Source organism: Hyperoodon ampullatus (assembly GCF_949752795.1).
Source record: "Hyperoodon ampullatus genome assembly, chromosome: 3".
NCBI classification, from domain to species: domain Eukaryota; kingdom Metazoa; phylum Chordata; class Mammalia; order Artiodactyla; family Ziphiidae; genus Hyperoodon; species Hyperoodon ampullatus.
Genome location: NC_136916.1, coordinates 94,690,527 through 94,717,842, shown reverse-complemented (window position 1 = coordinate 94,717,842; position 27,316 = coordinate 94,690,527). Strand labels below are relative to the sequence as shown.

General features: G+C 39.1%; 2 protein-coding genes across 8 annotated transcripts in view; both read right to left on the bottom strand.

Moving 5' to 3' along the window:
* The window catches only part of VPS39 (VPS39 subunit of HOPS complex), a gene marked incomplete at both ends in the record, with an annotated part of 45,920 nt that extends 42,473 nt beyond the window's left edge, over nt 1–3,447 (bottom strand). For all 3 annotated transcript variants that reach the window (XM_079700640.1, XM_079700642.1, XM_079700641.1), the window contains one exon: nt 3,375–3,447. In XM_079700640.1, the coding sequence (XP_079556766.1) occupies nt 3,375–3,447 (73 nt within the window). The remainder of the gene's footprint in view (nt 1–3,374) is intronic.
* Nucleotides 3,448–5,356: 1,909 nt separating this feature from the next.
* Nucleotides 5,357–27,316, bottom strand: part of TMEM87A (transmembrane protein 87A) — a 42,988-nt gene continuing 21,028 nt past the window's right edge. The window contains exons 10-20 of one of the 5 annotated variants that reach the window (XM_079700812.1): nt 26,912–27,011; nt 24,535–24,628; nt 23,659–23,741; nt 21,093–21,190; nt 20,116–20,174; nt 19,278–19,381; nt 12,061–12,134; nt 11,579–11,640; nt 9,673–9,728; nt 9,095–9,125; nt 5,357–6,608 (exon numbers count right to left, since the gene is read on the bottom strand). In XM_079700812.1, the coding sequence (XP_079556938.1) occupies nt 6,567–6,608; nt 9,095–9,125; nt 9,673–9,728; nt 11,579–11,640; nt 12,061–12,134; nt 19,278–19,381; nt 20,116–20,174; nt 21,093–21,190; nt 23,659–23,741; nt 24,535–24,628; nt 26,912–27,011 (803 nt within the window). In that variant the 3' untranslated portion in view covers nt 5,357–6,566. Of the gene's footprint in view, nt 6,609–9,094; nt 9,126–9,672; nt 9,729–11,578; nt 11,641–12,060; nt 12,135–19,277; nt 19,382–20,115; nt 20,175–21,092; nt 21,191–22,972; nt 23,167–23,658; nt 23,742–24,534; nt 24,629–26,911; nt 27,012–27,316 lie in introns of all 5 variants that reach the window. The other 4 variants (XM_079700814.1, XM_079700811.1, XM_079700813.1 and 1 more) reach the window with 4 other exon arrangements.

Genomic DNA, 27,316 nt, shown 5'->3' with positions numbered 1-27,316 from the left:
GTGGTGCCCCCAAATCTGCATTTTTTAATTTAATTTTTTAATTACATGAGACATTTACCTAGTTCCAAAGCTAAAACTATGAGAAGTCCCTCCTTGTCCACTTCCCCCTGTTCTCTTCCTTCTGCTATAGGTAACCATTTTAATCACTCTTGATTTATTTTTCCATTGTTTCTTTGGAAAATATAAATAAAAATGATTGGGTATACACACACACAGATACACACACACACACACACACACACACACTCCACATTTTTTATAGGCTCTGAATATACATCAAAGTTTGAGAAACAGGCTCTAGAATCAGACATGATTTACTGGACGTGACCTTGGAAAAACTACTTAAATTTTCAGGTTCTTCTTCTGCAAAATGGAGTTGTTATTATTTCATAAATGCTTAATACAGATTAGTACTCAGTAATGGAAGCCATTACTACTATTAATTAATTAAACAAATATTTAATAAGTATCCATTATGAGTCAGGAACTGTTCTAGGCACTGCAAATAAACCTATGTACAAAACAAAGTTACTGCTCTGAAGAAATTTATATTGTAATATGGAATGAGAGAGACAATAATAGCATATAAAATAACATTAGGTGGCAATCTGTGAAAGAAGATAAGGCTGAGTAAAAGAGTAGCACATCAGTGGATGTGGCATTTTCTTTTATATAGAATAGTTAGGGAAGGTCCTGCAGATTTATGGGACATTTCAGCAAATGAAATGAGGAATGAGCCATATAATACCTAGGACAAGAGAGTGCCAGGCAGAGGAAACAGCAAGTGCAAAGGCCCTGAGATAGTTACATACTTTTGTGCTCATGGAACAAGTAAGACAGTGTAACTAGTATCAGAAAGAAGCAAGGGATAAGAACATAGGGGATAAAATCAGGGAAGTAACCAGAGGCCTGATCATGACAGGTGCTGTGATGACAGGTGTTGTTATTCTAGTTGTGATGTGAAGCTACTGGAGGGTTTTGAGCAGAGGAGAGATGCAATTAGATTAAGTTTTCAAAGGGTCACTCTACCTCTGTGTGGGTAAAATACTGCAAATGGCACAATAGCAAACCCAGGGTAATCTGTCAGAAGGCTACTACAGTAATTCAGATGAGTGAGACTGGTGTCTTCATCAACAGTAGTTAACAGTAGAGATAGAGAGAAGTGACTGGATTGTGGAATTTTTCAGGAGGTGGAGCAGACAAGATTTGCTGATGGATTGGATGTGGTGTAAAAGAGAATAAGAGAAGTCAAGAATAATTCCAATGATTTTGGCCTTAACCAAATGAGCAAACAGAAATGCCATATGCTGAGCTTTGGGATACAGGGGGACAGACATGTTTTAAAATCAAGAACTGTTTTGGCCATGCAACCAGATATCCAAATGAAGATGCTGAAGAGGCAGCTGGATTCTACAACTACAGAGTTTCAGAAGAAGTCATCATCATCATCAGTATTTTCCTCATTTCCATATCCCAGGAGATGGATTATGGTGGCTCTGTGACATCTTCCAGCTCCAACACTGTCTGGTTCTCCAGAAGCCTGGAGGTTCCTGGATGAACCTTCCGCCTAAGGTCATGGTGTAGATAGAAGAGGTAACAACTAGAAATAGCAATATTTATTGCTGGTAAAGTCTGAAAATAAAGTAGTTTTGAGGCACAAGGCAGTAAATGGCCTCTTGTAGCCAATACCTATCACAGCATCCTAGTAGGCAATGGGCGTTTCTCCTGTTTGCTTGGAGATCAGGCAGAGTGAAAGCTATCTACCATTTCAAAAACTGTATTTCTACAAAGCACAGGTTCAGGGAATCTTCACTGACACAAACTGCAGTTGGTGAAAGAGACTGAGATATGTGTACTGCTAGTCCCACAGGGTATCAGAGTCAAGGATTCTGACAAGCTAAGTACAGTGTGATAAGTAGCTGCATCCATCCTTTTCAGAAGTATATGTCCGAGGCTGAGTGGAATACCCCTCCCTCCACGTTCCCATGTTAGGCAGCATATGTCTCTAGTATCATTTATCTTGCATCGTAATCTGTTCATACTTCTTTGCCTGCCACTGTGTGTCCTAGGAGCACAGGCATTGTTTCTTATTCATCCTTGTATTCCTGTCTCTAGCAGAGAGTCTGGTCCATGTAGGCACTTAATACATATTTGATGAAGAAACAGGAGAATGAGCCCCTTTGTACTGAGTGTCAGGCCTTTCATTTTTTCAATTTCTTTATTTCTCCTCTATTTATTTTTAATTTTTACTGAGAGCATTTAATGACAGAAAAATGGCGGTTTTCTTGAGACATCTGGAGGAAGCAGGATTCTCTCCTTAACCCTAGGACAGCCTGCTGTGGAGGTGTGACTTTAAAGAGGCCCAGAGCTAAACAACAAGGTCCTATTGTAGAGAACAGGGAACTATATTCAATATCTTGAGATAAACCATAATGGAAAAGAATGTGAAAAATGTATATATATGTATAACTAAATCACTTTGATGTACAGTAGAAATTAACACAACATTGTAAATCAACTATACTTCAATAAAATTAAAAAAAAAAAAAGAGGTCCAGGGCTGCTAAAGGTTGGGGTGGTGGTGAGGGGCACACATTAATAAGAAGATCTAGAGCGAAAGCACCTTACTGAAGAGGATGTGAAGAACTCTGACTAGGTGGCACTGTCCACAGATAATGAATAGGACACCGGCTTCCACCAGGCCCATCATGGGTACCTGGCTCAATATAAGATCTGATTGAGGGTTCTGAGCCACCTTTTTATGGCCCTTGATTTCTAGGACCTGGACATTAACAGGAAAGACTGAAATTACTTCTGTTTGGTCTTTGGTTATCAGACACACACTCAGAGACAGGAGCATAATGTTTGCAGTTAAGAGTCAAGGTTTATTTCAGAAACCATTTGTATGCTGAAGCAGAGAAGAGATACCTGACCCTGCTTTCTTCACTGGCCAATCCTAAAAGGATCATGCGAGTTTTTATAGGTTAGGTTTCATGACAGCCTGGAATGATGCTCTTCTACAGAAAAGCTAGGTAACTTGGGCATTTTGACTATAAGGCAATCAACCACCTGGCTAGATTAAGAGTGGAGAGTAACAAGTTAGCTACAGTAATTAGAAGTAAGCGATGAGTGCTCACTAAGGGGGTAAAGACATAGCTGTTAACTTGTTCAATGCAAAAAACAAACAAACCAACCACCAAAAGCAAACAGCTCCACCACCCTCGCTGTCAACAGTGCTCTGCCTTCCCTCATCCTAGGCCCCTCTCGGACGGCGTTCGACCGGCGTCCACACAGCCAGACTCCCGTCCACTTCCCTAGCCTCGTGAAAGGTCCCAGCCGCTCCCGCGCTGACCCCGCCTGGCCCCTCGGCTCACCCCAGGCAGCCAGACAGTCGATCTGCAGAGGCAGCTTTTCTAGAATCGGCACCGGTTCAAAGGCGTCGTGCATGGCGGCGGGCGGAGTCGCCGCCGCCGCAGTCTCACCCGGACTATGCCGGGTCGGGTGTGGGGACGGAATCAGGCCAAGAGAAGAGCCGGGACCCCCGCTACTGGCTCTTGGGCAATAGAGCCATCATCAACACCGGACTTCCTGCAGTCAAGCCCGCCCCTTCCGCAACTGAAGCCCCGCCCCTTCCGCTCCGGTTCCTAGTGTACCCTCGAGGAATGCCCTGGTGATTGGGACCGCGTTTCCCCCTGGACCGACCTTCTCCATCGTGGAGTGCGAGTGGCCATGGGCTTAACAAGAAGGAAAAAGGATTTTAATCTTAGAACTGTCTTGGGCAGCATAGGGTGGTGAAGAATTCAGGCTTTGCTGTCAGTTAGACCTGGGATGGAGACGTACCATTTAGGAAATGGGCTAAGTAGCTGTGGCGTTTAAGGAACAATCTCTAGAAGCCTTAGTTTCCTTATCTGCAAAATAATGGTAGTGTCGTGTACCTACCTAATGTGTGAGCGCTTAGCAACGCCTGACAATCTAAGCACTCAATGGTAGTTTTAGTATTACCATTATAAACCCAACTAGTTCGAGTACCTTACCCTTGTATTTTACGGGTTGGTCTAGGCCTGTGGTTCTCAAAGTGTGGTCCCTAGATCAGCATCACCTGGGAACTTGTTAAAAAGGCAATCTCAGACCTCATTCCAGCCCTATTGACTCAACTGTGGAGTGGGGAGTCCAGTAGTCATTTAATAAGTCCCCAAGGAGAGTCCATGAACTTTAAAGTTTGAGAACCAATGCAAGAATGATCTGTATCTGGCAGTTTAGCCCCAAGAAAACAGCAGACATGTCATAAAATTAAGCATTTGGTTTAAAGCAAAATGTAAAAAAAAGGAGTGAGTCTATGATGTAAGGTGTTAAAAAACAAAAAAACCCACCGGCCCTGGTCAGTTTTACAGTCTCTTCATCTGTAAATTAGGAATACTGTCCCATCTTTATCAAATGCTGTTTCTGATAATCAAATGAAATATTTTCAAGTTGTAAGAAACACAAAAATTGCTAAACAAATCTTGTGGCTGCTTTTCACCATAGAAACCGAACAACTTGAAAATTTAGAATTACCAGCTGCGGTGCTACAAGAAGGCCGAATACCTTGTAGTTCCAGACCCAAGGACCAAGACCAAAATAAACAATGTAAACTCTAAGGTAACAGGTCAGTGTGATACTATAAATTCCTTCTGAACCTCTTCTAGGAACTGATACACTATAACCAAGCAAAGTAACACAAGAAGCCATAAGAGAAAGCAGAAATAATCAACCTATAGAATTTGTGCTATACACTCCTCCTTAAAACAACAGGTTCTTGGGAATTCCCAGGTGGTCTAGTGGTTAGGACTTGGCACTTTCACTGCCATGGCCCAGGTTCAATTCCTGGTTGGGGAACTAAGATCCTGCAAGCCACATGGCATGGCCGGGGTGGGTTTTTTGGTTTTTTTTTAAACCTAGTCTCAAGTTAATATCTAACCAGTCTCAAAAAATATTTGACCAACTATCCTGCTGCATTATGACTACTATTCACTTGCTAAGTTTCAGTGTGGAAGAACAGAAGCACACGAAGTTAACACCAGCCTTTTGCGAATGGGTTAACCTGAGAATAGTCAGTTCTTCATATTGTTTCTTAGAGATACTATCTAGATGATTTTTTTTTTTGTTAATCACCATACCAAACAGCTATAGAGAAATGTTACATAAATATTTAACACTTTAGTGAAGATTGTAGTAGTGTGGTCACTGGTTTGAACAGAAAATAAGACAACACAGAATAAAAACCATGGAAGGAAAATTCTACCAGAGTGAGTTTGGGAGAAAGAAGGGTCTTTAGAGAAAGTCTGGAAAAAAAGTGAGAAAAAGGTATCAATTTTGTTAAAATTTTTTAATATTAAAAAGTGGCATGAACTTTCTATGTAGAACAAAAAATCTTGGGAAGGCAAAATTGGACAAAATCATTCAAACAAATATAGTGCTTCAAATGAATCCCATCACCTTGTGATGTTTCTTATAAACCATCCCTAAACCAACACCAGATACAAGAACAGTCGATCCTAAAGAATGAGCAGCAGTCCAGGGCCTCCACACTATTTCATGCAGAAAAAACTGTTTAAGCCAGAAGGACCTGTTTCCTTTGTATTAGCTCCTGCTTCTGAAGCATTATAATCCCTTTAACAGGGTGCTCACTCACATGCACTTATGACGGAGTGCCTTTCTGCATCTAGTACAACACCCAGTAAAAGGCATGAAGGCAAGCAAAGCATTGCCTACGACTCTGCAATGCTGCCCTTGAAGGCTTACAAAACAGTAGTTAAAAGTTCTGGAGTGTGCACCACATTGCCAGCAATGGGATGTGTCACAATAGCAGATGTCAAAAGAGTTAAGCTAATATTTCTCTCTAAAGTACATCTGAAATAGAAAAATCTTTAATATACACCGTTTGTAAACAAAATTGCACTTGATTTTGCTTTTTCAAATGATCTAAATCACACTGTAACAGTCTCTTTCTTTCTTTTTTTTTTGGTTGTTCTTTTAATCATTGTTAGAACCATGGCTCCTTAACGCAGAAGGACTCCTTTTTCTCAAAACGACCTCTGCAAGATTTAACCTTGGCTTCCCAGGAAATGCAAAGATAATTAACAATTTCCCCCATCACCTATGTAACTCCCTAAATAAATAAAAATTACAGGCAGTTGCTCCTGGATATTACTTATTATGGTGTTGATGTCACAGTTCTTCAGAAGATGTTAAATTTTTTAGTTTGACAGATTAAACAATTTAAACATTATAGAAGGTTTAGGAACAACATACACAAGTTGCATAAACATCCATGTCAGGGTGTGGGAGGGAAAGGGGCATCAATGCTGCAAATAAAAAACTTGTAGATTTTTCTCATCCTATGACCTTGTTTTCAATAGAATGTTCTCCTTGTTCCAACACCTCTCGCCAGCTCCAATGCACAAAGATCAAGGAACAGATCAGGATGTCATTGCCTCCTTTAATCCCATGGAGCAGTGTAAAGACTAACACAGAAGCTGATCTCTTCCCAGATACTAGCCATCTTCAGCTGCAAATCTTCCCATTCTTTACTCCATTTTGGACCTTTCAAAGTGCGTGATCATTCGTTCCTAGGGGGAAAAAGGTTATGCTAAGTTTATTAATTTTAAATGGTCTACATTCCAAATATCTTTTCCAAAGATGACCACACACACATTTTCTATAAGTACTTGCTTATGTTCATTAAATACTTAGAGCAATAGTTCCTAACCATCTATAAGGATTTTGAAACACACAGATGTCCAAGTCCCAAGATTAACTGAAGCAAAACCTCTAGGCTTCTGGACAACAAACCACAAATCAAAGGGAACTGTATATTTTAGAGTCACTTAAGCTTTAATAAAAATGTGTACCTCCTCTGATTCAGGAATTTAACTTAGTGAAATAGTCAAGGATGTGGGCAACGATTTAGCTACTAGCAGCTCCACTGCAACACTCAGAATTATAACAAAATACTAGAAAGAATTAAGTGTCCAAAAATATAGGACTGTATAAACAAACTATAGTATATCCTTACAATGAAATATACTGATTAAAATTACATATGATGAAAAAGTTCTAGAGATCTGTTGCAAAGCAATGTGCATATAAGTCAACACTTTGCACTTGAGAAAGGTTAGAATGGTAGATTTTACGTGTTTTTCACCATAATTTTTAAAAATCATGTAAAAATATTACATTTGACTATAAAATAGTATTTATAGTATGCCATTTCAATTGAGAAAATTAATGTACTACTACTAAATTTCACAGTAATTACACAGTAATTTTACCTTACAGTATTTTTTCATTTTTCCTTTGCTTCATTTGCTAAGTACCTATAACAAATTTATCCCAAACTCTGACAGAACTGTAAATCCCTTTTCAATATGATCAATTACATCAGATTATCTATGCTTTTCAGGTTTTTTCCCTTAGAAATACCCGTCCCTGAAGCTCTCTGTTCTCCCGCTCCATTCCGGACTAGCTGTTCTCCAAATTTGTTGCCCAGCTGTCACACTCTGGGAATTTCTTACATCATCCTAGGAATTTATTCCTGCCTCTCTGTGTCGGATCCTTTACTTCCTGGATCCTAAGTCTTTCTCTTTTTAGTTCCCTCATTTTATGAATAACATTTTCTACTATTTTCCTGAGAAAGCACACGTCAATTATTTTAGTTTTTGCATGACTGAAAACATCTTTGTTTTACCCTTATACTGATAGTTGAGTACAGAATTCTAGTTTGAAAATAATTTTTCTCAGAATTCAAAGACATTGTTCTATTATCTTCTAGCTTCCAACATTGTTGAAGAGTCTGATGCTGTTTTAATTCCTAGTCCTTTATTTAATTTGTTTCTCTTGTAATTCATTGAAGTTCTTTTTCAGTTCTTGAATCATTTTTTTCACACCGGAAAATATAAACAGATGAAGTCAGTGCCACCAAAAGTACCACAATAAACCCATATTCCCATAAACGGCACAACTGGGTTTCACATACTCAGCCTCCTCTGGCTGAAATATGCGTGTCTGGAGAGCTGGAGCCAACGGGATACCCTGAAGGCAAATTGTTAGCAGAAGATGGCTCCCAAGAGAAAGATCTAGGAACTGCAGAATATACCACAAAAAGCAAAGGCTTGCCTGAAAGGTAGAGTTCTCAATTATCTCAATGCATGCAACAGCTAAGGAATCTGACACTGTGTACTGCACCACACAGCAGGTCAGTGAGAAGTGAACAAACCATTTTTTAGCAGTCAATCCAACACAGTAAGTCACAATTGGGCAGAGGCTTTTAAAAGGCTTTCTGAAATCGTGACTCTAGAATAACCTAAACATTCAGAACATGTCTAGAAGTGGTTTCCACGAACTCAGACTGCAATTCTTACATAAAACCTCATGTGAAATCTTCTAGATAAAGTGTATGGAGCCATATTAAAAGACTAATAATCAACATAAACATTAGAGGTACTAATTATCTTTATTATCTGGAGGACAGCGACACAGATAACACTGCATAGTAGGTAACTTAAAATAACTTTTTTTTTTTTCCGGTACGCGGGCCTCTCACTGTTGTCGCCTCTCCCGCTGCGGAGCACAGGCTCCGGATGCGCAGGCCCAGCGGCCATGGCTCACGGGCCCAGCCGCTCCACGGCATGTGGGATCCTCCCGGACCGGGGCACGAACCCGTGTCCCCTGCATCGGCAGGCGGACTCCCAACCACTACGCCACCAGGGAAGCCCCAACTTTTCTTTATTATTTTTCCCTAGACTAGATAAGGGTTAAATTTGAATTTCTTAAAGACAAAGGAATTAGTGGAAGAGTATGGTACTGGCTACCCAGTTTAAATAAAGACATTCTCAAGTCTGACCACACTTTGTAAGAAATAAAAGGGGGACATGTACAGAAAGGAAACATTCTTGAATAATTCAGTTATAATATTAGTATTTCTCTTTTCATCCTTTGTCAACTATACCAAATATAGTTCATCAGTCCATTACCGAGTCATATAAATAAATCTCCTTGAACAGAAGACTTAAGCCACCAGACCCATAGTTTATGTGCATATGATTTGATTACTAACCTCATCTGAATCCAGAAGGGCTGGAAGTGCTCTGCAGAGAGAAAAACAAACTAAACGATGTAAAATAAAGCCATAAATGGTTCAAAAAGGACAGTGGAATAATGACTACAATTTAAAGTTTTTGTAACTACCTAAGATTTGCATCCCATTGAAGACATTTCAGGAAAAGAAAAAGCAAATACAGAAAAAAAAAAAAAAAAGAATCACAGTTACTAGAATTGTATGGACTTTAATAGGAACAATGTTTAATTAAAATTATAGGCATGGAAAGGAACTCAAAAATTCCAAAAGGATTATCCCACTGATTTTAGGAAGACCTATAGCTAAATCTTTCTGAGCAGAAATGTCATCTGAATGAATAATCTGGATTATTTTTGCTTGTATATCATTCCTGGTCTTTATTTTCTAACATCTTTTTAATATTTTTAATATTTCAAATTATTTCAGTAATTTAACCTTTTACTTCTAGAGTTAACTACAAGCATTCTCATTACTATGCTCTTCAGCTCATTCATTTAAAATAATAAAAGTAATACTAACTGAAAAAGGATTCTTGTGGTAAGGATTCAAAAACTTACACATCTGTCACAGATGAAGGAACATTCTCTTCTACCCATTTTAAATCATCTTCCTGCTGAGAACATATAAATGCCAGATGTTACCAAAATGCACTAAAATATACATCTCAAGTAACGATCTAAAGAAGTCTCAATTTAGTCTTTTGTCACTCTGAACTAGTATATTCACATAACAGGACAAATAACAGAAAAGTCAAATAATTTAATTTAAAGAAATTAACTATATGAATGAAATATAAAATGATATCCTACATCCCTAAACGCTTTCTTCTCAGTAATCTAATACCTAGAGTTTTTGCTTCATGTAAGCTTTGCTCCTTAAAACTGAGATAAACTCTAAAGCCCTTTTAAATGCAGAGTGAATGCACAGTTCTTAAGGAAAAAAAAGCTGACTGAAAAACTCTTGATTTTTTAAAAAAATTGAAGTATACAGTTGATTTACAATGCTGTGTTAATTTCCACCGTGCAGCAAAGTGATTCAGTTATACACATATTCTTTTTCATATTCTTTTCCATTATGGTTTATCACAGGATTTAAAAAAAAGTTTTTATTGGAGTATAGTTGATTTACAATCTTGTGTTAGTTTCAGGTGTACAGCAAAGTGAATCAGTTATACATATACATATATCCACTCTTTTTTAGATTCTTTTCCCACATAGGTCATTACAGAGTATTGAGTAGCATTCCCTGTGCTATAGAGTAGGTCCTTGTTGTTTACCCATCCTATATATAATAGTTTGCATCTGCTGATCCCAAACTCCCAATCCTTCCCTCTCCCACCCCTGGCCTTGACAACCACAAGTCTTTTCTCTATGTCTATGAGTCTTTTTCTGTTTTGTAGATAGGTTCATTTGTATCATATTTTAGATTCCACATATAAGTGATATCATATGCTATTTGTCTTTCTCTTTCTGACTTACTTCACTTAGTATGATAGAGATTAAGTCCATCCATGTTGCTGCAAATGGCATTATTTCATTCTTTTCTATGGCTGAGTAGTATTCCGTGGTATATATGTACCACATCCTCTTTATTCATTCATCTGTTGATGGACATTTAGGCTGTTTCCATGTCTTGGCTATTGTGAGAAGTGCTGCTATGGACATAGGGGTGCATGTATCTTTTTGAATTACAGTTTTGTCCAGATATATGCCCAGGAGTAGGATTGCTGGATCATATGACAACTCTATTTTTAGTTTTTGGTTTTTTTTTTTTTTTTCTGTACGCAGGCCTCTCACTGTTGTGGCCACTCCCGTTGCGGAGCACAGGCTCCGGACGCGCAGGCTCAGAGGCCATGGTCCACGGGCCCAGCCGCTCCGCGGCATGTGGGATCTTCCCGGACCAGGGCACGAACCCGTGTCCCCTGCATCGGCAGGCGGACTCTCAACCACTGCGCCACCAGGGAAGCCCTATTTTTAGTTTTTTGAGGAACCGCCATACTGTTTTCCATAGTGGCTGCACCAGCTTACATTCCCACCAATAGTGTAGGAGAGTTCCCTTTTCTCCACACCCTCTCCAGCATTTGTTATTTGTAGACTTTTTTTTTTTTGTAGACTTTTTAGTGATGGCCATTCTGACCGGTGTGAGGTGATACCTCATTGTAGTTTTGAAAAAATCTTCATCTTTACTACAAAAAAGATCACCTTAGATTATTAGTGGGGCTATGATTTCATTGATGAAAACCATTAAACAGAACCATCAGAATGGTCTGGAACCTTTTCAGGACATAGCAGCAAACCATCTAGTTAAAAAGATTACTAGGTCCTAGACAGAATCTCTTGCTATCTCTGTTTTTAAAAATGTTAATTACAGCATAGGTAAAAAATCATTAAGGCCTGTACATAACTGTTGAGCTCCAACAAGGGCTAGAGGACAGGGAGAAAAAAAAAAAAAAGTCATACTTACTGCTTTGTTTAATTTACTATTTCCATTTGGCTCTTGTTTGGTACTTCTCATTTTCATTCCTTCTGTAGGAGAAAAAAAAAATAGACTGGTTAACTAGGTCAGTAGACCAGCATTGGTAGCAAAAATGGATTCAGAGCTTTATTTTAAGCTTATTGACACTAAATTATACTACAGATAAGTTTCTCCATCTTTACATATATGCTGAAAAGTTCAAAGTCAAGTTTTCAGCTCATCTCTAGCAAGTAAACTGGACATTTAATGTGCCATTATTTACTGAACATGGTTTCATCTAAAGATTCATACCCTTACTTTCGCTTCCCCCTAACTTCACCGCATATCAAACTGAAGAACATGTTGTAAAAGAATAAATACACACATCAAAGTCTCTTGATTTTGATACTCAAAATGTTATACTTCTTTTACTCTATTTCTAAAAACCAGAAAAGAATATTTAAAGCACAAAAGGTGAGTTTTATCACTACCAAAGCTTTCTTTCAGCATAGGTTCCTTTTGTTCATCCTCCTCCTCTTCCTCAGACAATGGTGAAAAGGCAAACCTGACAGAACAAAGGTAACAGAAGGAAAAAATTAGAAAACTAAAAAAACTACTCCACTATCTGGACTTTACAGGACTAATTATTGAAACCTCGATTACAGTCATTCATTACATCAGTTTAGTGAATAATAAAGTAATTCCTCCCCTTCAGAAAGCTCTCAATTGGTGCTATTAACAAGAGAGAAGCAGGACAGTATCATATTTATGAGTGCAGGCTCAGCCACAGACTACTTGTGACCTTGCACAAGTTACATATTCTCTCTGTGCCCCAGGTTCCTCATCTGTAGATGGGAATAATAACAGAACATTACTCATAGAGGTAATGAAAAAAGCAGGTAAGTCATTTCAAATAGAGTGCTTAGAACAATACCTCACAGTAAGCACTCAATAAACGTTCACTTATAAGCATATGTATCACACAGGGGTAAGTAAATTCTCTTGTAATTCAAATTTTCAGGCTTCAAATTGGTAGTTATGATTTGGAAAGCCTGATCTTGATGTGTTCCAAGTAACTTAAAATCTCAATTTCTAAGCGGGGAGCTGAGAAGATGAAGGCCTGATCTGGAATATCTGTTATCTTTCCTTTGCAACTTACAAGAGATTCAGCAAAGCAGCTACCAGATAGGTAATTCCTAGAATGCTTTAGCTTTGAACTCATTCTGCACTTTTCATTTTACTGTTGCCTATTATTTTCACTCTACTTTGTTTTAAAATCACCCTTACGTGATAAAACGCCTTCTAAGCTAGGAATAATAGGGAACACCTGTAACCTGATAAATGGTAACTAACAAAAATTCACAGTAAATATCAAAGACAATGTGATCCTTGAGATGCATTTATTTTAAAGTCAGCATAAGATGAAGAGGCCCACTCTCATTTCCTCTATTCAATATTATACAGGAAGGCCTAGCAAACACAAGAATCAGAAATGAGACAGGAAGACTATTAATTTGAGATAATAACCAATCCAATGAGAAAATCTAGAAATTATTACAACAAGGTAACAGGAGAGTTGATGGATGTGATATACAAAAATCAATAGCATTCCTACATAATTGGAAAAGCCTAAATTATTATTTTAAAAGAGGTTGCATCCAGGGGCTTCCCTGGTGGCGCAGTGGTTGAGAGTCCACCTGCCGATGCAGGGGACACGGGTTTGTGCCCCGGTCTGGGAAGATCCCACATGCCGCGGAGCAGCTAGGCCCGTGAGCCATGGCCGCTGAGCCTGCGCGTCTGGAGCCTGTGCTCCACAGCAGGAGAGGCCACAACAGTGAGAGGCCCACATAAAACACACACACACACACACACACACACACACACACACACAATAAATAAAAGGTTGCATCCATAAGATCCACAAAGGTTTTTAAAAAACACATTTAAAGTTACAAAACATAACTGAGGCATTGAAAGGACTGAAAAATGGAGAGATAACACACTCAAGAATGGGATTATCAAAAAGATATAAAATTTCCCTACTTAATCCATTAAGCTTAATTAGATTCCAATCAAAATCTCATAAGGTTTTCCTATAATTAAACAAATAAGCTAATTTTCTTTTTTCTTTTTTTTAAAGCAAAGACCCAATAACAAAGTATATTTTTTAAAAAGAAGATTAAGGGGGAGGGCTGTTTAGGCCCTGGAGATACAAGATTTATCAGGAAGCTAAAATAATTAAAATTAAGACAATGTGCTACTGAGCAGGATCAGACCAAAAGGGACAAGAAAACCTATAATCAAACATACTCTTTATGAATGAAAGCTCAACTGTGCAATTTTAAAAAAAATTATAGAAGAACTTTATGACTTCACCTCAAGGTAGGAAATAATTTTCTTAGAACACAAAATGTATAATCTGTGAAGGAAAAAAATGACAAATTTGATTCCACATTTTTGAGTTTTTCTATAACCAAAAACATCACTAAAAAAAAGTTCAAAGATAATCAAACTAGGAGAAAATATCTGGAATACTTGAACTTTGGAAATATCTGGAATATTGGCATCTAAAATATATTAGGAATTCCTACAAATCAATACAAAAATGATCAAAAAGGCAATAAAAAAATAAGCCAAAGATATAAAAAGCTGATTGACGTAACTGGCAGTAAACATATAAAAGACATAAAAAGTTAACTCAGTCTTAAGTGCAAATAAAAGTAACACTGAATATTAACGCTCATCCACCAGATCTGCAAAAATTAAATAAAATGGGAGTGTAGAAGGAGGGAAGAGGAAAGAGCTCCTCATATCACTGTTGGTAGATATGCAATTTACTTCAGATTTTTTTTGGAATACAATCTGGTCATACTTTAAAAATTACAAATACACATACCCTTTAACCCAGCAATCTCAAGGCCACTCACTAATATGTACTGAGCATCTGCTATGTGCCACTGTGCAGTGAAAATTTAACCTTGTGTACACAAAGAGAGGACTGGTTTTGCCCTTGACTACTGGGAGGTGATCTCTATGCCCCTGGCATGTCCTACCTGATGGGAGTGTCTCTGGTCACCCAGTTTGTCTCTGGCCACAGGACAGTCTAACAGTGTGACTTGTGACAAGGTGTCTGGGGCACACAATATCACTTCCGGCCTCCAGAGGAACTAGCAACTAAAGATAAGCTCGACCTCCAGGCCCTCCTTGGAGACTGAAGTTCAGCCACACAGATAGTACGTGATCGAGCCTCAGTAAAATCTCTGGACATCAAAGGCTCAGGTGAGTTTCCCTTGGTTGGCAATACTCAGTGTGTACTGTCACACGCTGCAACCAGGAGGAGGGAACACCATCTGTGACTCCATGGGAGCAGACAACTGGCAATGCTGCATTTGGACACCTCCCGGACTCTGTACTGTAAGTCTCTCCCCTTGGCTGATTTTAATTTTTATTCTTTTTCTGTAATAAACTATAGCCATCAACATAACAGCTTTCAGTGAGTTCTGAGTCCTTTTAGTGAATAATCAAACCTGAGATGGTTTTGCAAACCCTTGAACTCACAACTGTGTATCAGAAGTGAGGACAGTCTTATAGGGACCATTCCCTCAGATTTTGCAGCTTGGCTAACTCCATGTAGCCAGGAATAGTTCTTGGCCTTCATGGAACTTACATCTGGTTTGAGGGGTGGGGGATAGGAAGAGAAGATAGATAGTAAGTAATAAATAAAGTATATAGACTTTAGAAGATAATAAGTGCAATGAGAGAAAAAAATGAGGCGTAGGGGTATTCGAGTGTATAAAAATAAACGTATGTGACCGAGCAAGACCCTATAGGACCTTCCTGGGATAACCCCTCCTCCCTGGCCCCAAACCCTCTGCCTGTCTTTTGTCTGTAGAAAAACTTTAGCTTCCTAGGCCTTCCCCGAGTTCCAAAGAATAAATTTAATCAGAGAAATGAGAAAATGCAGAAGCAAAGGAAAACAGTCAAACAAGACAAAATAATAATAGTTTAGCCATTAAACAAAGTCAAGGACCTTTAGCTCCTTCTTAAGGGCTACAGATAGTATCCTGAGCCATACCCTTTGTGCTGTTTTGCCGATACTGAAACCCACACCAGGTGGAAGGAGTTAACTGTGTGCTGCCAAAAGCCTGTAGATCCTAGACTGGTTGGAACCAGAAGGCTGACAGGATTACCTCACCTCTAACCAATCAGAAGAATGTCAACAAGCTGATCATGCAGCCAACAACCCTGCTCCCTTACTCTGTCTTTAAAAACCTTTCCCTGAAGGAAAGGGAAGTCCCTAAACCTTTGCTCTAAGTACAACTGTATGCTGAGTCTCATGAGTCCTTTTAAACATATGTGGTCTTGGGCTTCCTTGGTGGTGCAGTGGTTAAGAATCTGCCTGCCAATGCAGGGGACACGGATTCAAGCCCTGGTCCGGGAAGATCCCACATGCTGCGGAGCAACTAAGCCGGTGAGCCACAACTACTGAAGGCCACGCGCCTAGAGCCCGTGCTATGCAACAAGAGAAGCCCCCACAATGAGAAGTCAGAACACCTCAATGAAGAGTAGTCCCCACTCGCCGCAACTAAAGAAAGCCAGAGCACAGCAACAAAGACCCAACACAGCCAAAAATAAATAAATAAAAGATACATTTTTTTTTTAAAAAGTGATCTTGGGGACCCTAAAACAACCAAACTGGAAATAGTCCAAATGCCCATCAACAGGGAGACAAGTTAATTAACTATACTACATCTGTACTATGTAATATAATGCCATCCATGAAAATAGATGAGTTTAATTTAAACCAGTTGTCTTGGAAGGCATTTCCACAATGCACTGTTGAGTAAGTAAAAGAAGATTCCGTATATGAACAAGGAATAAAATGTGGCAGGATACATCACATTAGGCTGTTAACACTGGAGTTACAGGGAGTGGGCATAATGCTTTTTAAAAAAGGAGAAAGGAAGAGGAGAGGTAAAGCAAAAAAAGTTTTCTTAAGACTAAAGAAAGGGAAAAATTTTATGTATAGATATAGCTAGCAAGTGAACAGAAGATCAATAGATCAGTGTAGAGGGAGGTGGCAGGAAAGGCTGGAACAGCTGCTGGAAGTGACAGAGCAGTGGCCCCACGCAGTGTGCTGGAAGAGAGGTGGTGGAGAGGGACTTTGCTTCCACATTCCACATTTCAGCTGCTCACAGTGTTTGCTTACAGGACACATGCTGACCACTTAGCTGAAGCCCAGAATCTTCCTCCACTCACAGAGGCTCAGAAGGGTAAGTTTTGACATCTATCAATCATCACCCTGGCTGCCAAAGTCAAGTGTATCCTATATGCAGTACCACTGGAGGCCCTTGTCCTGCAGAACATGTGGCATCTGGAAGACCCTGTCATTGAGGCCGTGTAGGCTGACATGATTCGCCTCCCTCGATCAGCCCAACCAGAGACTGGAGGTTGACATCCAGCACCAGGACCTCAGTGCCACGGCCTGAACCCTGCAGGAGTGGTGTGTGGGCGGCAAAGTGGTGCTGTCAGGCATTGAGCAGGTGAGCCATGCAGCCACATCTCAGGACCCTGAGCAACACGTGACTGAGCTGAGGGAACCAACTCCTGGCACCAACCAGTGCCAGCCCAGCGAGAAAGCCTCAAAGGGCAAGGGGCTCTGACGGAGCGCCAAGATTTGGTCCAGGTCGAACTGAAGGGACTGTCATTTCTTCCCTGGGACTGTGGGGCCCCAGCTATCTGCCTGCCCCTTAGGAGTCCTCAGAGAGCTTTCCTGTGCCCCTGACCAGTTGATAATCCTAGGTTCATGACCCTTCACCTCCCTTCTTCTCTCTGTTATGGCCTCTCCCGTTGCGGAGCACAGGCTCCGGACGCGCAGGCTCAGCGGCCATGGCTCACGGGCCCAGCTGCTCCGCGGCATGTGGGATCTTCCTGGACCGGGGCACGAACCCGTGTCCCCTGCATTGGCAGGCAGACTCTCAACCACTGCGCCACGAGGGAAGCCCCCAAGTCATGTTTTTGTTGGTACTTTTTGTTTTATGTGACTTTCTTTCTTTTTTTTTTCCCCTTTTCTCTCTCTCTAATAAATTTATTTATTTATTTATTTTTGGCTGTGTTGGGTCTTCGTTGCGGTGCGAGGGCTTCTCATTGCGGTGGCTTCTCTCATTGCAGAGCACGGGCTCTAGGCACGCAGGCTTCAGCAATTGTGGTGTGCGGGCTCAGTAGTTGTGGCTCACGGGCTCTAGAGCGCAGGCTCAGTAGTTGTGGTGCACGGGTTTAGTTGCTCCGCGACATGTGGGATCTTCCCAGACCAGGAGTTGAACCTGTGTCCCCTGCATTGGCAGGCGGGTTCTTAACCACTGCGCCACCATGGAAGTCCTGTATGTAACTTTCTTATGTGTCCCATTGTTCCCTCCTCCTCCCTGCCATGCTCTCTCCCCTATTTCTTTAGGAGCCAGCATCTGTCCCTGTTTATTATATGTCATTGAGTAGGCGGGGCTGCTATGTCCTCAGCATAACCCACACGTGTTCCTTCTCCCACCACCCCAGACCTTCATACCTAACCCCCAGTTCCTACTCCCTGCCCCCAGGCTATTTGGGGAGCATCTGAAGAGCCACAGGGCTCCCACCTTTATTCCCATCCTGAGAGTTCTGGGAGCCAGCCTGCCTTTCTAGGAGTCATTGATGTAAGTCTAGGACACTTTCAACCCAGAATCCTGTCACACTGCTGTTGTTTCCTTTCCTCTTTCCTGCCCTTGGGTCCTGGAATGCTACTGCTTTGATGACTCCATAGCCTAAGGGCAGCTGTTTCTTGAGCTGTTGTGAGATGGTTCATTCTTGGCCCTGGCTACCTTAGAAAGCCTGATGGCAATCCTGGAAGGATTTATACTTCCTTTTGTGAGTTTGGAGGGGGAAGGGCAGGGGATATATTGTAATAAAAAGAGTATATATACATGTATCTATATATAACACGACACAGAAATAAATCTGCAAGAGGTCTATCTACAAAAAAAAAAAGATTAATGTAAAGGAGGGTCACAAGACCCTTAGTTATACCATCTCATCCTTTTCCTTCTTCGGTGGTATAGCTGCATAATATAAGCTCTTAACTGTCTAAAAGCACACGAAGTGGGGGAAAAAAAGAAGGGAAACAAAGGCATGGCTAATAACAAAATAAAGATAGCCAATTCGTAAATAACTGAGATTTGCCTATAGTTAGACAAAGCAAATTCACATGTTGATTTTTATTCCATAGTCAGTCACTTAAGTTTTCATTTTACCCTCTCTGTTGTTACAAAATAAGCTGAGCTACCGACTATAGAAATTGTTCTTTCCTTCTGGACACTAGATAGGTGAGACTCTCATTACAACTGTCACAATCTATCTACCTCCCTTATTTACCCATACAAATACTTATATTAACAGAAGATGTCAGAACTGAAAGGGACCTCATATCAATAGGTATCAATTCCCCCTCTTTTATGAAGAGGAAACTAAGGTTCAGAGAGGTGAAAAGAGGCAGCATGCCAAAAAACACAACTCAAATTAATAGGAGAGCTGAGACATGAACCCAATTTCCTGAGTCCAGACCCAATGAGTACTGTTTCCATTACATGATACGGCCCTGACAGTGTCACCCACTGAACCACCCCAATCGATAACGTGGCCATTCAATGGTTAGCAGCGTAAATAAGAAGAATTCCCAAACCTCTGGTTGTTTGCAGATGGTCGCCAGAGAACCATGATGACAAAGAGGATCATGGAGAACAGCAACCGCCAGATGGCATCGTCCACCCACAGCTCCCGCCAATCCTACCAAAAGGGGAAAAAATACATTTATATACATTATCTTAACCCTTTGTTTGCAAAGCCCTTTGCATAGAACAAGAACTACCTGTTTATTCATTCATCTTATATTTACTAAGGGCCTGCTATATATGCTAACAAGCACTGTGCCAAGCACAAAGTGAATGAACCTAATTTCTTCCCTTATAGTGGTTACCATTGTTAAAGAAAAGGCACTAACCAAACAGAGTGCTTGTCAATGCTTCATCATAGCTCTGAGAATCTTTAGGGAAGGGTTTTTATATAAGGTAAGAGAAAGTAACATCAGGTTGTTATTTTTTATAATTTTCATTTTCATTTACTTAGTTTTACCAAAACAGAGCCTTAGCTGCCTCCAAAGAAATGCTACTGGCCATAGTCTTTGCGCTCAGATCTTAAGGACATGGTTTTTACTCAGATTAGCATTATTCACACATACTTAATGTTTAATACTCTGGATTTCTTATTTGAGAATTTTTAGTTAAAGCAAAACTGGGTTATGGCAAACTGTGGTTATCACTTATAAAATTCTCTTGAACTACTAGTATATATAGTATATGATACATACAGAATACTCAGGAGGAGAGAAGCATTCTAACCCTCAGAGTGGAGACCTAACCCTAATTTTTTATAAGGTACAAACCTTACCACTGTCATCAACATCATTGTCTGTGTATAACAAACAGTACACTATTCCTAAATGCATGTGTTTGTTAACTCACCGACTGACAAGTCACTATCCTGAATTTCATGGTTGTCCAGATGATAAACACAATAGATGCTAAGAGGAAATATAAAACCTGGTCAGTATGAATGTTGGTTTACATCCCCAATTACATTCTCCAATTCTGGTTAAGTGGAGTCCCCCACATCCCTAACCCCCAAACATCACCGTCACTTTCTGTTATTTTAACATATTTATTCAGTACAAATTTACTTAACTACTCTATACAAGGCCCATGTACTCTTGTCAAGCCTTTCTGTACTTAAAGAATAGTTTTGTTTACTATCTGGCTACTTCAGTAACACTGAGAATTGGAAATGAAGTTACTGGAAACGTGGCTTTTCCCAGCAGTATCAATAATACAATGTTTCCCCTTCCTTTATCCTTAGTATAGTAATGCTATTTTTCTTTAGCTGGTCAGATGGGAAAAAAAAAGACTGATAAAATGACTGCACGACAAACACAACTGTTGGTTCCAATCACAGGCCAGACTTCACTTTTCCTGCTACAAGGGCCAAAAGGCAGAAAATAAGCCTACTTTGGCTATGGTCTACCTAATGTCTATATTTTATGCATGCTTAGTAACATACGTAAAAGGAGTATAATGGCAATGTACCCTAACCTAAAATTCTATAGCTATTTAATAAAACCAAATAAGCAAATATTAATGTCTTCTAAAAGGAATCTGAATGCTCTATGGCACTCAAGCTAACTTGCCTCAAGAAAAAGAATGGAGACAGGATATACTAACAGCTGAATTAATTTTCATCTATTATACTTAAGCTAAATGGTTCTCAATCTTTTCTGAACCACAGACCCCTTGGAGCATGACAAAAGCTAAAGACCCCTTCCCCAAGTAAAATACACAAAACTTTTCTATGTAATTTTACAGAGCCCACCTATAACCTCTCAGGTTAAGAATCTCTGTTCTAAAAGGATCACATTTAAACATCAGGAAGAAAGTCCCCAACTTACCTGCCACTGCCAAGATAAGTGTGTTGGTGAAATGTCGGTACAAAGAGAGTTTTACAATGTTCCTCCGAAGTTTTAATAGCTTCATTGTTTGAGTCAGGCTAATAAATATGTGTTTGAAGGTCAAGGAAATCAACATTCAGAAAAACCATAAGCTATAAATTAATCCTCAAGTTTCTGAGGATCTGGGGTCATAATGATAGAGCTATGGATCCCAGAGGCCTTACAGCTCTCTTATTCTCAATCTCACAAACACCCCAAGCTTCACCATGATTAATAAGAAAGTCTTCATTTTCAATGAGATACTGAGGAGAAGACAGAACCAGGATAAAATGAGAATGGGGAAAAATAAGAAGAAAAAAGAAAAGAGGAAAATATTAAAAAGACAGGAAGCAGCTTTCTAGAGAAACAAAAAGAAAAAGAAAGACAAATAGAAGAAAATGAAATGAAAATGAGTAACAACAGGTAAGGGAAGAGAAGTTAGCATTATCTTCTCTCTTCCTTTAAGGTAGGTAGCTCTGTTCTCACTGTCCCAGCTAATCCAGTCTAGGGTCATAAATACACTTATGCCTACAACCTTCCAGAGTTCGATACTTAGACCCCTTGTGCCATATTAAGAGAACTGCCATCAGCTGCCAGATCAATCCTGAATTAAAAGGACAGTACAATTACAACTGGTTGAGTATTCCAGGCAGTTAGGCTCTAAAAGTAATGACTCCATTTTCAGAACATTATTCCCAAGCAGAAGTTGCCACAGAAGACAGGAAGGGAACTGATGACTACTGAAGAAGATATCTGCTCTCATGTCTGACTTTCAGAATGAGCAGATACAAAAAATGAATGAGGTGGAGCTTGGTCTGTGCTTTGACAAAGACTTATTAACAAGCTGCTACCTAAACACTGGGTTATCTCATTGTTTGGTCCAGTCCCACTTTCCTCTCTCCACTCCTCCCAATATTTATAGAGGTTCACAAAGCACACTTGAAAGATATTGATCTAGAAAAGCTTGACCATTTGAACCAAGAACACTTCAATTTCAAAGATTTTTGATATATGATAATCTACTCAAATTCATAAATTATTTTGTTTACATTCAGCCGTTTATAACCATCACAGTTTATCAAGACAATAATATTGCACATAGAAGCAAATACACAAAAACCAACACAAATTAAAAAAAAAAAAAAAAAAAGGATAAAAGTCCCAAAAGTCAAATCCTTCATCCAATAGGCCAAGTCCCTAATAAACAGTATTTAATTTTAAGAAGCATGATAAAAAGATTACTTAAATAGAAATCTGTCTGTTACATGCTGGTTGACTTCACCTGTAAATGAATCAATATTTACTTCAAAGAGTGGAAGCCTTCGGACAATCCCAAATCAGCTTTTGAACAGGGGTATAAAACACTTACCCTGTAAGGATTTAAATCTGCTAAACCTACATAGAAGTTTAAGAGAGTCAAACAACCTTATGTAGTCCCCAAACCACATTTTAAGAATCAAAATCTTTTCATAATTTTCAAAGCATTTAATAATTCCTAGAGGCTGAAAGAAATGTCAGGAGCAGAGCGGCCAGTGATTCTGACACTAAGTGGGGGGCACAAATAAGTCCAAAATCAAAGTGAAATGTTCATTAAAAAAAAAAAAGGAAAGCCACAAGCTTTTATCTTGTGCTCAGATCACAGTCACCAATTTCTGATGCAATCTTAAAAATTAAAAACAAAAACGCTGCTTACCTGAGGCCTCAGGCTGTTAGACTAAAAACACCCTAATCCCAGACTAAGGAGTAATCAACAAAACTGTTAAAAAAAAAAACCTTTGCAGAAAGATCAATGGAAACCCATCTCCAAAAGGAGAAAATGGACTGCCATCAAAGAATCCAATGAGAAGGATATCCACCAGCACAGGGCAGTGTCTAGGAAAGCCAAGGGGATAAAGGCCAAGGAAGCAAGATCAGTCTGGGCCTGCAGACAAAGAAAAAGAGGTGGTGAAAAAAGAGATGTCCAGAGAGGCACAGAGATGAAACCAGCACAAGATTCTGCATTTATATAATCATCTGGAGTGGTTTTGCATTTGAACTGAAAGAAAACAAAAAGGAGTAACATTTGGCACCTGCATCATTCTTCCCTTCTGACAAACCATCATGTATAATATACAGCTGTAAGCATTTCACACAAATTGTTGATTACAATCTCAGTACAATGAAACGTGCTAACTAATAAGGGTTCTTTAATATAGAGTTATAACGTGCTAATAGAGTTCTTAGCACCCTAAGATCCATGGTAAGAAGCCACCACACCAAAAACTTTATGGCAGTATAAGTTCCCATTCCATCCTATCATTTCCCATCATTTTGGTTTTGGCTATAAGTCCTAAAGACCCTTCTCATATTTAAAATTACTGCATCATTAATTTACTAAGAATTATTGATTTCTGGAATTGTAATATACAATGTATTTTTCAAAATAAGATGTAAGGCAAGTATCTATCCCCAAAACTATGCTGCTTGCTTTCATAGAGTTTAAGATGCTATTTATTTAACCCTAACTACCCAATCACCAGGGCATTACTGAAAGGATATCCATAAAATAATACAGGCATCAATTGCTGAGAGGGCCAGGTTTACTATCAAAGCCAAGGGATAAGAAAAATACTACAGCAGCAGAAGAAAGAAAATGAAATTGACAGGTGGTTAAAGTTGCTGAAAGTCTAAGGAAATTACATACAGAGGACAGTGTGGTTTGAAAACCAAATCTGCATCCATAAAGTGTTTCATTTAAGGGGCAATTTGTTGCAAAACTTACTGAGCCCAGTTTGAGAGAAAAGTTTACAGCATTTACCATCTTGAATCTAACAAGTTATTGCAGACAGAAATTTTTAAATAAATAGGAAAATAACTGGAATGACCTAGGGAGGCCCACTTCTTCACATTAATCCAGCTCTAACATAAATTTCTTTATCACCTATGTCTCAGTGCTTTGGTTTCCTTCCCTAACAAAAGGCATAATTATGTAATTGTAAATAATTATGTAAAATATAATCAGTTGAATTTTAAGAAAGCCTCTGAAATGCAAGTGCTGGTTAAGCAAAGAGCACTGTCACTTTAAAACAAAAATCAGATTAACCAGTATGATTACAATGTTTGTCACTTACGCAAGAATGGAGCCAGCTGCTCCATTGCTGCTTCCCACTGGGGAACTAGTAAATAAGCAGTAATCTGGGGACAGGTGGGAAAGCGTTCATTCCCCATCACACATTAAACTTATGAAGCTCTAATAGATAGATTAAAAAGAAAAAATGAATTATACATACGTTTGGTAAACCAGAGCCCAAAGGTGACTTAGAGGAAATAGTAAAGAAGCCCACAGACATTTCCAATTAACCTCCTCAAGACAAAAACTATATATCTGAAATGACCACAAAAACTCTGATTAAGCAATACTGACCCCAGTAACTCTGAGGACCCCTTCCATGCCAGAGAACAAAAGATAAAGGGCTCCTGCTACCACAACCTTGTGAAGAGTGACTCCAAGGCGAGGCCTAAAGAGGAAGCAAAGAAATGAGTACAAATGCAACAAACCCCGAGACAAGCTAAGTAACAAAAACTCATGTTGATTAATGCAGGCCAACAACTTAACAGATATAAGCCAGACATACTTGATTCAGCCGAGAAAAACTCAAACAGACATATGGTCTTAAATCAAGACAGTGAACACTAGAACTTGAGATCAGGTCCCTGGTTACTGCATTTAAAAAAAAACTTTTTATTACAGAGAATTTTGAAACATATTCAGTAGTATAATGAACCCCTAAAAACCCATCATCCAGTCCCAAAAGCCATCAACCTACACAACTAATACTGCCCCATGCACACCTCATCCACTTCCCATCCTCCCATACTATTCTGAAACAAATCCTAGATCTTACGTTTTATTTATATGTATTTCCGTATGTTTTTAAACAGATATGGACTTTGAAAAAACATAACCACAATATCATTATCGAATCTAAAAATGTTAACAATTCCTTAATACAATCAAAATCTTATTAAAACTCATTAAATAGTCTGTTATCAAGCTCAAAATCCAGCAAAATGTGAGAAGTCTGAGTAGCTTCTATGTCAAGGAGGAAAAATCTTAGATCCTTGATATTCAAAGTGCCTCTGAATCAGAATCTACGTTTTAACAAGATCCCCAGGTGATTCATTAGTGCATTACAGTATGAGGTGCACTGCCTTAAATCATGTCTACCTAAGCCTTAGCAATATTTGTTCTTATATTTTGTTATATGCTAGAAAAACTGCAAATGAGCAGGAATTTATTTCCCCAATGGTGTTATCTTAGAAACCCAGAATACTGCCGGGCATACAGGAGGCAACCACATATGTTAAATGAATAAATACATTTTAAAAGTGCGAACCCCCCATTCCCCTAATCCCATTTAAAGCAAAACTCCTTTAAATGAATGAATAAATTAAAGTCCTCCATTTCTTTAATTCCACTTAAAGCAAAACTCCTTGAAATAACTGTCTATACCTAACTCCAATTCCTCTCCCCTTATTTAAGAGAGAATTCCCCTTATTCTCTCTTAAACTCACTCCAATCAAGCTTTTTGTCCTACCCCTTCATCAAAACTGTTCTCATTTAAGGTCACTAATATCCTCCACGTAGTTAAATCCAGTGATCACTTCTCAGTCCTCTTACTTGACACAATTAATCACTCCCCCCTTGAAACAGTGTTCAGCTTTGTCTTCCACTTCACTGGTCACTACTCAATTTCCTCTGTCCTAATTCTACTTCACCTCATTGACTTCTAAATAATAATAGTCCAAGGGCTCAGTCCTTTGACCTCTTCTCTGTATACACTCACTTCCTTGATGATCACATCCAGTCTTAACGGCTTTAAATAACAGCTACATCCTTATGACTCCCCAAATTTATATCTCTGCCTTCATTTCTCCCTCCTACTTCCCTCATTTGGACATCTAACTGAACTCCTAATCCTGCCTCCACTCCAAACTTATTCCATTTAAGATCTTCCTGAACTCAGTAAACATCAGTTCTGTCCTTGCACTGCTTAGATCAAAATAGTTGGCATCATCCTTGATTCCTTTTCTCTTTCACATCACACATTTGATCTACCAGCAAAGTCCACTGGCTCTACCTTCAAAATATAAAAGAATCTGACCACATCTTAACATTTCTTCCCCTGGTGTACATATAGCTTCTTCACCAACTTGGATCTTTGTTTAAATGCCAAAGTGAAGCCTTCCTTGACCACCATATTTACAAATGAAAGTTCCACCTCCTGCCTAGAACTCTATATGCTTTCCCTGTTTTATCTGCTCACTGACATATTAGATTTTTCATTCATGTAATTTTTTTTACTCACGTATTTTTGTCTGTGCACCAGTCTGTCCACAAATGTAAACTCCAAATCTTTTGTTTTCTTGCTGTATCCCTAGGGCCTAGAACAATGTCTAATATATATAAGGCACTCAAGAATGCTCTTCCCATTAAAAAAATCTGATTTGCAAGAATACTTTGGAAGAGTAAAGTCACAATAAGTTTACTCTAAAAGTTTGATGTTTCAATGTCATTTGCTATACTGCAGGTTTTCCTGCAGATGCTCCTTAAATTCTAAGTAGTAAAATGAAACACTAACATTTTTCCAACTTTTACAAATCTACAATATTTCAGATACCTTTGATTTCAGAACTATTTCTTATATCGGCTCTTTCAGAATTACACTGGAAACCTGCAACACTGTTTCAATTTAATCAGCATTTTAATTTGCTCTTCCATATAGGAAGTTAATACGTACTTGACTATGCCATATCCCAGACTGACTATGATGACCAGGGTTCGAGCCAGTGAGCGTTTAACTGCTGAAAGCAGCTCTGCAAGGATCAGGGCACCTTGGACTGTAAGAAAGAAAAAAGGGGGGGAAAATGCAGTATGTAAACTAGGTTTGGGAAAAGGCACAATTCTAGAACCAGAATGTAGATTTCTAACACTCTTCAGAATAAGCACTGATATTAGTCCTACTTAAAAAGAATACCTCTTCTGCGATGTTTACAAGTACAAGCTGATATCACTTAGGATCTTACTCATGTGGACAGCAATCTGGGTGTGCTCAATTTACCATCCCTCTCCACCTCCCGCTTCACTAAAACCTCAGCAGAATACCTCACCCTACTTCAACAATTTATAGCATCTAAGGAATATT